General features: G+C 39.3%; 1 protein-coding gene across 1 annotated transcript; it reads left to right on the forward strand.

Annotated features, from left to right (window-relative positions):
- The first annotated feature begins 2,304 nt into the window (after positions 1-2,304).
- Positions 2,305-10,728, forward strand: LECT2 (leukocyte cell derived chemotaxin 2). The gene is made up of 4 exons (XM_023193865.2): positions 2,305-2,552; positions 4,373-4,469; positions 6,285-6,430; positions 10,132-10,728. Exons 1-4 carry the CDS (start codon positions 2,507-2,509, stop codon positions 10,296-10,298), a joined length of 456 nt encoding a protein of 151 aa, XP_023049633.1. The 5' UTR covers positions 2,305-2,506; the 3' UTR covers positions 10,299-10,728.
- Positions 10,729-11,202: the final 474 nt, after the last annotated feature.

Raw genomic sequence — 11,202 nt, forward strand, 5'->3', positions numbered from 1 at the left:
CAGTGGCATGATCACTGTAACTTTAAACTCCTGGGTTCAAATATTCCTTCTGCCTCAGTCTCCCGAGTAGCCAGGACTACGGACACACGCACCATGCCTGGCTAATTTTTAAAAATTGTTTGCAGAGATGGGGTTTTGCTATGTTGCCCAGGCTTGTCTCAAACTCCTGGCCTCAAGTGATCCTCCTGCATTGGCCTCACAAAGTGCTAAGATTACAGGCATGAGCCACCACACCTAGACTGCACTTTTATTTCTTGCCAGATGTTGTCTCAATACTGCTCACAGAATGACTTATATTTTCTCTAATCATTTAAAGTATGACTTCTATTGTGTACTATATGCTGTATATATTTGTGTCTATTTCTGAATCATCTGTTTTGTTTCACTTATCTATTCTTTTAGTACATTGACTCAGATCCTTGATGTATTCAATGTGTTGGCATTCTATGTTGTATACATTAGATGTCTCCTTGAAAGGCTGTGTGTAAAGCAAAAACAATTAGGTGCATAATCTCATTGGCATCGTTTAGTTATTGTTGTGTAACATACCACACGAAAACTCAGTGGCTTCCAATGACAGCCAGTTAAGCCCACACATCTATAGGGTGTACTAGGCTGGGTTTTGCGGGGGCAACCATGCTCTGCGTGGCGTCCATTCCCTTTCCAGGGCAGCAGGATCATCTGCCTCACGGCGATGCAAAAACACAGAAGAAATTTGCAAAGACTAAGGCCCCAGAGGACCCAGGCTTTCCTGACCCACTGCCACTTCTGCCTCATCTTAGGGGTCAAAGACACACAGTTAAACCCAAAATCAAGGATAAGGAAAGTTCCTTTTACCCCCATGAGACACGGCAAAGGTGTGGACGCAGAGAGGGTGAAGAACGGGGGCCACAATCCCAATCTCCCACAGCTACTGACACTACATTTAAATGGGGAAGCTTCCATAGAAAATTCCAGGTGCTCATCTAATAGAAAGCTAAAAAGGAGTTGTGAACGTATATTTGAAACACACTGAAAATTTAAGTCCCCAGAAAAGTTCAGGGTAACGTAACATCCATGTCTATCTCCAATAATTAACAAATTAATATTTTTACATATTTGCTTCTGAATTTTTTTAGAAATAAAATATTTTAGAGTTTATGTACTCTGTATATCCTTCCACAGTTTTATTTCTCTCACTATCCAGAAGTAATTACTATCTTAAAGGTAGTCTGTGCATATTTTTATTATATATACAGCATTCACTAAGATTAATATTCTTCTTTGTTTTCAGATTTTAAATACCATAAATAGTATACTCTCTATATATAATTCTAAAAATAGCTTTTTAATTCAACCATATATCTAGAGATCTAGCTGTGTTAATACATATAGACTGTTTTCATTTAAATTGTTACATTTTACTCCATTGTATGACTGTATTAGTCTGTTCTTGCATTGCTATAAAGAAATACCTGAGATTGGGTGATACATAAAGAAAAGAGATTTAATTGGTTCACAGTTCTGCAGGCTGTACAGAAAGCATGGTAGCTTCTTGGGAGGTCTCAGGAAACTGAAAATCATGGCAGAAGGCAAAGGGGAAGCAGGCACATCTTACATGGCTAAAGCAGGAGGAAGTGAGAGCAGGGGAGGTGCTACACACTTTTAAACAACCAGATCTCACCATAACTCACTCACTCACTATCATGACAACAGCACCAAGGGGATGATGCTAACCCATTCATGAGAACTCCAGCTCCATAATTCAATCACCTCTCTCCGGGCCCCACCTCCAACACCGGGAATTACAATCGAACATTAGATTTGGGTGGGGACACAGATCCAAACCATATCAATGACTATATTATACTTAATCTTTTTTCCTTTATTAATGGATGCTTTTAATGGTGTTAACTTGTCATATCACAAACAAGAAAACATTTAAAAATCACATATTTAAGGTAAGAGCAGGTAATTTTATTAAAATATTAAAGTTATTTGCAAATATTACACACATAAAATATAATTAAACTGATAATTCAAAAACACTTAAGGGATATATTAAGGAATATGTTATGAAGGGCTATACATTATTAATGATCAATTTTCTTCTGAAATACGTGCTCTAAAGGAAATAAAAGAAAGATCTACCAGCAGACAGCACTAAATATTCCATCATTCGCACGAACATTCTCCTGCAAGCCACAGCTGAGAAGACTGTCGATATGCACCAAGCCTTATCATTTTCTGTTAATATTTAGTCAGTGTTTCCAATATAATTGGCTGCTTCTTCAGATCAAAGGCTTTCACATAGGCCCTACCTGCAAATCAAATAGCTATCCATGGAATATTAGAACTTGACCTGCTCCATTCTCTTATACTTTTTGTGTCTCACACTAAAGAAATGAAAGATGCATGATTCTAAGGCTAAATAGCTAGGAAGTATTCATTCAAACTTGAATATTCTTCAAAGAGAGTGTGGGGGCAACTCTAATCGGAGGAAGAAATATAAAGGAAGTACACCCAGATGTTTTCCACCAAAGTCCTCCTTTTGGCTGGTCTGATTTCTACCGGTAAGTCGAAAGTGCAATTTTAGAATATTGGTTAATTTTTAAAAACTGATTTCAGGGAAAGATTAAAAAGATTAAAAAGTCATTAATAGCATGATCACAACAAAGACTTGTGTATTTGGCTGTTAAAAAATGAAACAGGAATGATACATGGTCCTGATGATGTTCTAAATAATTTAAATGGAATGTTCTGGTTCTTTAATGAGGGAAACATAATAGTGGGTGAGAAGACATTACAAAGCCTTTCAGTTTTGGTCTGGGACTTAACTAGAACAAAACTAGATAATAAAAAGTTGATATAAGAATTTGATTCTGACTTTGATCAAAATCAAATTCTGATACAGATACTAATAAAGAGACTGGTGTGGATTAAGACAAAGGGAATGCTCCCTTAATACTCACAGAAGGAGAAAAGGTGCATAAATTACTACACTGTCTGATATTTGCCTCAATTCCCAAGGATAAATATTAGTTGCCAAACTGATGGGATTATATCTTGATCAAGGTGTTGATTTGGAGCTTGGCTCCAAGGCATAAAACTTTTGAAGCTCCCCTTTTAAAAGTATTTTAAAGAAGAGACTTAATGGCCATATTCTGTAGCTTCTCTTCACAGCATAGGTATAAATGAAGAGTAAAATGTCTTTAAATAAAATCAACAGTCAAATTACCAGACTCTTGCTTTTGCTTGTTTGTTTCAAAGTGCAAGGTTGAGTGTGCTTACTGTATCTCTCTGTGAATGTTAACACCAGAAATCCAGGACGTTTAATTCAATTGAACATTTATCAAGTGCTTACTATACTAAAGAGATGAATTGTGCCTAAAACAAAGTTTGCACCAAGTCTGCTGAGAAAGCAGCCCTTCCTCCATGTTTCATAAGTTTTCATATAATTGGTTCTACTCCTTTTCCAACCTTCTCTCCTAATCTCAATCTAGGCTAAATTGGTTTAACGTTTCAGATTATTTCTAACAATCTCCCTCTTCCCTTCCATGTTTGCAAGTATGAGATATCTAGTGTTAAACAAACTTGGCTAGTTCAGAGTTCATTTTTCCTTTAATTCAAACATTTGCTTGGATTTGATTAGTAGAACTAACCATTTCAAAATTACAATTTCTAAAATTATTTTCTGAGCCATGCTGTTTTATTATTTTTGCTTAATCTAAAAATAATGATCCCCATGGCAGATAATGAGCAAAGAAAAATAGAAAAGCACAACTTATACCATTTACTAATGGATCTGAAGCAAAGTATAATGATGGAGGCCAATGCTTATAAAGAAACACATTCAGCCGGGTACGGTGGCTCATAACTGTAATCCCAGCACTTTGGGAGGCTGAGGCGGGCAGATCACGAGGTCAAGAGATCAAGACTATCCTGGCCAACATAGTGAAACTTCGTCTCTACTAAAAATACAAAAATTAGCTGGGTGTGGTGGTGTGCACCTGTAGTCCCAGCTACTCAGGAGGCTGGGGCAGGAGAATCACTTGAACCCAGGAGGTGGAGGTTGAAGTCAGCTGAGATCATGCCACTGCACTCCAGCCTGGCAACAGGGTGAGACTCCGATTCAAAAAAAAAAAAAAAAAAAGTTGTATTCACTAATGCTCTAACACAACACGGCAGAATTCTGTGGCCCGGGAAAAAGCCAATTTTACATCTGAATCAGGATATAAAATTCTGGAAAGACGACCTTCCCACAAATACATAAAGTTTGGGGAAACCTACAGTGCAAACAGAATTGTCAGGATCCACTGTGTGACTGATAAGGCAAACGGAGATAGGGAATGTCTGAGGCCAGGAGCTCTGCTCTCATGTTTCTCCTTTTTAGCACTGGCAGGGCCATGGGCTAATATATGTGCTGGCAAGTCTTCCAACGAGATCCGGACGTGTGACCGCCATGGCTGTGGACAGTACTCTGCTCAAAGGTAGAAAGTTGCACAAACAACCATCCAACCCTTTGGTCCCTGACCTCTTTTCTCAGTGTCCTTGCCCAACGCTGGTTGCCTCAAGGGCTCACATTTCTGACAGCATGAAAAACCAGAGATGTAACCAGTTACATCACTGTCTTTGGAGCAGCTTCCAATAACTCTGCTTCAATTATGAGCTGTGAATTGGGATCAGAATGTGGAAGAAGGAAAAGAGCAGGGAGCAAACACAGTTTTCCTTCTGAATGTCTTCACGCATTGACTTACCTCACTTGGTTTTTCCAAAGGGGTATCAAACACGACTATCCCATTTTATAGAAGAGAAACTTGAACTGAAGTGCCAAAGGGTTAAGGGACCTGCCAAGCACAGTTGGAGATGGTGAAGGCTGGACATGAATTCAGGCTTTTGGTTCCTCTTCCCACCAAACCACGCTGTTACTGGCCCAGGTTCTGGAGGTTGAATATTAGAGGCTGACTCTAAGCAGGCGAGAGAGAGCACCACTATCTCTTCCAGACAATGAGGGTCACACTCGTGAATTTTCAGTTATACCCAGCATCAACTTGGGGTGCCACTTTCTAGTGAAATAGCCATGTGCCCAGTCATTTCACTGATCTCCATCCTAACTAGAGGGGAACTCTCACATATACAGATAGAACTTACAAAGCAACCTCAAATACTGAAACAGGACTGAGAAGGGAAATACGGGAAACGTCACCTGAATTGCCTAAATTTAAACTCAGCTCATACTGTAAAGTTTATGCACTTGATTGATACAGTAACTTCTTGGCTTTTGTCTTGAGCCTGCTCAGTGTTGCTTTGTACATAATTGTAGCAATCCTGGTAAATCTGATCGTTCAGACAACAGCCTATTAAAAGCCTATTAGAGCCGGGCGCGGTGGCTCAAGCCTGTAATCCCAGCACTTTGGGAGGCCGAGACAGGCGGATCACGAGGTCAGGAGATCGAGACCATTCTGGCTAACACGGTGAAACCCCATCTCTACTAAAAATACAAAAAACTAGCCGGGTGAGGTGGCGGGCGCCTGTAGTCCCAGCTACTCCAGAGGCTGAGGCAGGAGAATGGCGTAAACCCGGGAGGCGGAGCTTGCAGTGAGCTGAGATCCAGCCACTGCACTCCAGCCTGGGCGACAGAGCAAGACTCCATCTCAAAAAAAAAAAAAAAAAAGCCTATTAGAAGGCTGGTGAGAGCAGGCATAGTGACAGCAGTGGGAAGCAAGAGCTGAGGGGTTGCTAACACCAACTCAACGCACCTCACGATCTGGAATAGTTTGGTTTGGGCCCCATGCACTTTAATAAACCCAGGAGGTATCACACGCTGTATTAAAATACCATATATAGTAAGCGGCATTTACAATCACTTTTCTAGATCACTGCAAGAAAAACAAGACGAGGGTATAACATGTGATACTTTTATGATAGGTTCCCATAAAAAGCCAGCTGTTTTCAAAGTGGGCTTGAAGATGTCAAGATCTAGGTATCTAGAAAATGCACTTACATGGATTGCCTCATTCCCCCCAAATGACATAAAATAATAGTAGTTAATACTTGTTTAAAGCTTACTATGTACCAAGTACCATTTAAAATGCTTTCATCTTTATAACATGGTTATTAGCACCTACGGGGAGGGAGGTTAAAATTGGCCTAAACAGAGTGAGGCATCCTGGGACATCCCAACATGTTCTGGTAGCTTCAAGCTTTGGTACCTCATCTGGAAACAGTGGGCTAACACCATGTTCCCGGGCAGTAAAGCTCCCCAGGGCAGCTCCTCAGTCTGTTCATTCTTATTTACATCCTAGAAGTCAGAGGCCTCACCAGGGTGTGGACATCTTGTGCTCTGCTGGATCTACTGTGTATGCACCATTCACTGGAATGATTGAGGGCCAGGAGAAACCTTATCAAAACAAAAATGCTATCAATAATGGTGTTCGAATATCTGGAAGAGGTAAGAGAGGTGGAGTCTATACCTGGGGTGTCTACTGGAGATGTTGATGCTTATTTATTTAATGCAGGTTCCATACATACAGATTTTGTACTTCTTTCAAAATGATAAAACCTAGAACAGAAAGAATATAGAATGTACCCAAATTAGCTGATGCGTTTTTTAAAAAACTTTTATTTAAGGTTCAGGGGTACATGTTCACATTTGTTATATAGGTAAACCACATGTCACAGACATTTGGTGTACAGATTATTTTGCCACCCAGGTAATAAGCATAGTACCCGATAGATATTTTTTTCTGATCCTCTCCCAGCTGAGGCACTTTCAAGGATGTTTCACCATTTTCTCTGAAAACTTCTGCTTCACGCACACACTCCATGAAACCCCACAGCTGATTGGAGGCATTCCTTCCTGTGACCCATGTGGTTTTGCTTAACAATCTATAAACGAAGCCACTTTCAGCAATGCTAACCATAATGGATAGATACTTGCATTTACTCAAATCCCACAAATCATAAATGCTGGCATTTCTCCAAGAGTTGAATGTGAAATATTGTTGAAAGCTTCTAACTTTTAGGTAAAGCTAGGTCTCCTGGTACTCCAGGTATTGGCTTTGTTGTTTGGTTACTCCACCAACGTATAAAATATACACATAAAAGTGCACAACACATCCATGTGTAGCTCCGTGAATTTCAAAAAGTGAATATACCTGTGTAATCAGCACTCAGATCAAGAAAAAGAACATCACCCACATCCTAGAGATCCCTTGTGCTACCATTTAGTCATTATTCCCAGCAAGATAATCACTATCCCAAGTTCTAACACCATGTATTAGTTCTTCCTGTTTCTAAAAATGGTATAGAATTAAACAGCATTCACTCTTTTTTGTGAGTCTTCTTTCATTCCACTTCATGATTATGTGATTAATGTTTTTGTATCCACATTTTTTTCTAATGCATGATATTCCATTATATGTATATATTTTCATCCATTTATCCATTCTTCCTCAGACGGACTTTTGGGTAGTTTCCAGTTTTAGGCGATTATAAAACTGCAGCTACGAACTTTCTTATACCTTTCAATGAACATACATATGCATTCCTATTGGGAGTGAGTCCAGAGGAGACTCACCTCACCAAGGCTGTGAGAGGCATCTTGTGAGGGAACCCACATCCTTGAGGAGCTACATAGTGGTTGTCCTCTTTAGGCCCAATGTCGCAAGGGAAACTTCTGCCATTGAACTGGGTCCTCTGAAGTGGTGCTTAACAGTTAATGCCAAGGTCAGTGAGAGCAGCAGTAATCAGATTCGTCTAAACAGCAGAGATTTGTGACACTGGCTAGTAATCACGGTGACCCTAGAACTGAATAGATGAGCAGCCAACTATAAAGCCTTATTGGACTTGTGTGAATGGAAATGCTCCAGGTCTGATGAACAAAATGCTGACTTCAGTCATCACAATAATGGGTTCCAATTCCCAATAAATTCCCAGGCTTGAATTGGTTCAGTCCCAGAGCCTCTTGAAAGAAAGGGAGGCTCAGCCCTTTTGCGTAAGGGTCCTGCCACGCAGCCAAAAATTTATACTGTAAATCTTACTTCTAGCCATCCCCAAAGGGACCTGCAGTGGTTTAGCAGGATGACAGCACATTGGGGAAGAAATAATTAGGCTCTTCAGAGATTATTGGACACTTGCTCAAAACTGACACTAATTCCTGGAGATCTAAAAGGCCACTGTGATTCACCAGTCAGACTATAAAGTACGGGCTTATAGTCAGGTGGTCAATGTAGCTTTTCACTAGCTATCTTACAGTGCTACAGAGCTTTTCACTCCATCTTACAGTCAGCCTAGTGCATCCTCCAAACTACCAAGAGGCTATTTCCCCAGTTCCAGAATGCATAATTGGAATTGACTTTCTTCTTCTTTCAGACTGCCTTGGCAATTCTTGGTTATCTGCATTTCCAAACAGAATCTGTTTGCTAATTTCCACCAAAAATCCTGCCAGGGCTCTGACTGAATCTACAGTAAATATACAGATCAAATTGAGAACTGATATTTTTAAAGTAGTGAGTCCTCCAATCAATGAACATATTATATCTTCCACTTACTTAGGTCTTCCTTCACTGTTACATTAATGGTTGTTGTAGTTTTCAGTGTAGAGATCTTGCACATCTTTTGTTTAATATTTATTCATAAAACCTACCTGATGGGAGTTTTAGCTCTTCAACAGCAGAGCTACCCAACAGAAATATAACAGAAGTCATGTATATAATTTTAAATTTTTGGCCAGGTGTGGTGGCTCATGCCTGTAATCCCAGCACTTTGGGAGGCCGAGGCGGGTGGATCACGAGGTCAGGAGATCAAGACCATCCTGGCTAACACAGTGAAACCCCGTCTCTACTAAAAAATACAAAAAGTAAGCTGGGTGTGGTGGCGGGCGCCTGCAGTCCCTCAGACACTCGGGAGGCTGAGGCAGGAGAATGGCATGAACCCGGGAGGCGGAGCCTGCAGTGAGCCGAGATCGCACCACTGCGCTCCAGCCTGGGCGACAGAGCAAGTAGTTTCTAGTAGCCATATTGAAGTAAAAAAACGTGGTATTTTAATATTTTATTTAACTCAATATTTTCAAAGTATATCAATATGTAATACAAAAAGTATTGAGATATTTAACATTTTTCAATGCTAAGTCTTCAAAATCGACTGTACTTTACCATTAAAGCACATGTCAATTCAGATTAACTACCTTTCAAGTAATGAATAACCACATGTGGCTAGTGGCTACCATATTGGACAGCATAATTTTACAGCCTTATTTTTATGCTCACTTGACTGGTTTGCAGTGCCAGTAGTGTATTAAAGTCTATTATTGGTGGGTTTCTATCTATGTCTCCTGGTGTCTCTTGTAGTCTCTGCTTTATATAGATGACTTGTTATTTAGTGCATGGACAGATGTAACTGTTGTATCTTCACTGTGACTTGTGGCATTTACTCTCTTACATTATCTTCCTTTGTCTTGTTTCAATGCCTTTTGGCCTAATTTCCACTCTGGTAACAGGACGATAGCCCTTGCTTTCTTATTGCTTGGCAAATCTTTGTCCATTTGCTTGGCAAATCTTTGTCCAGCTCTTCACTTTCAGCCTTTTCAATCGCTGTGTTTTATTCCATACAGCATTAAATTGGGGTTTGCTTTTCAACCCAATGGGACATTTTTTAATAGACAAGATAAAGCCATTCACATTTACAGATATGACTCCTATATTTGTACCCAACACCATCATTTTATTTTATAATTATTGCATTGCACTCTATTTCTCTACTTGGGTCTTTGCCTTTTTAGTTCTTTTGGTATTTAGCAAGGTTTGTATTTTTGTTCCAGTTATTTCCATTTTCCTTTAAAGTCCAATTAATTTTATCAGAATATGTCTTGGAGCTGACTTTGTTCAGGGTTCACCTTTTCTAACTAGCTAGTATTTTCCTGCTATTATTCTTCAATGTATTTATTAGCATTTCATTTGAATCTATTCTTCCTTTGGCATCTTGTAATTTAGTCTTCCTTTTTAATATCATTCTGTCATTTTCATCTATTCCTCTCCGGAGTTCATTCAACTTTATTTTTGATTTTTTATTTTTTGTCCATTTGTTGTTTTTTAAATTTCAGACTCAAGGTTACTGAAGCCCAGATAAATAATTGTACTTATTTTCTTTTAGGTTTTTGTGTCAAAATGTTCTACATTAAGCCAATTAAGTATAATGGCCCTATTAAGAAGGGAGAAAAACTTGGAACTCTATTGCCCTTGCAGAAAGTTTATCCTGGCATACAGTCGCACGTGCACATTGAAAACTGTGACTTGAGTGACCCTACTGCATACCTATAAATGGAAGGCCAATGGTCAGATCTTCAAAATAAAAAGTCATCTTAAAAACCTGGATGCATACCCCGCTCTTTGAGAAATTTGGGTTCACAAAGGAAAAATGCATGAAGGGATAGATACTCCATTTTCCAGAACTTGATTATTATACATTGCGTGCTTGTATCAAAACATCTCACGTACCTCATAAACGTATACACCTGTGTACCCACAAAATTTTTTTAATTAAAAAAGGAAATTTGAGTTTAAATGGAAACATGATAAGTGCGAGAAAGAAAACATTTTGATTTTAACTCATTGTCACTCTGATGTTCGAGTGGACTGGTTTCTTCAGGCTCTTTGATCTTTCCGTCACCCAAGGAATCTGAGCGGTTTTGTTTTTTAGATTTCTCAGTCCTGAAGATCTAAGATAAATAAACAAGGGAACTTAAGCTGGGCCAGCTTAAGTATTTTTGACACCTCTAAAACTAGCAACCTTTCTGCTTGAAAATAAGAAAAAGCCTGCAAGTGTTTCTATGGTACAAGAACAGTGAGTGGTTTACAATGCTAGATTTAGTATACATTCAATACATATTCAATGAATACGTTGAGTTTAGGTAGTAGACTCTCAGCAGTATCCTTAGGTTTATCATATTGGTTGTAGAGAGAGCTGCTTTCCTGGATAATAAAGGATTTGCTGGTATTTCGATCCACACTCGCCCACATGATTATGAATGATGGCAGTCCAGGAAAACATATTCCAGATTTCAGTGAGGCTGCACTACAGGAAGGACCAGAATGAGAATGAGGCCTACCTTTATCTGAAGTGTCTCATGGAACTGGGCCTGTCAATTTCATCTAGCCATATGCATATTACAGCTACTTATTTCTACACATCATTGTATTATAGCTATGTTATTCTGTGTTAGTT

This window comes from Piliocolobus tephrosceles, chromosome 4, assembly GCF_002776525.5.
Source record: "Piliocolobus tephrosceles isolate RC106 chromosome 4, ASM277652v3, whole genome shotgun sequence".
NCBI lineage: Eukaryota > Metazoa > Chordata > Mammalia > Primates > Cercopithecidae > Piliocolobus > Piliocolobus tephrosceles.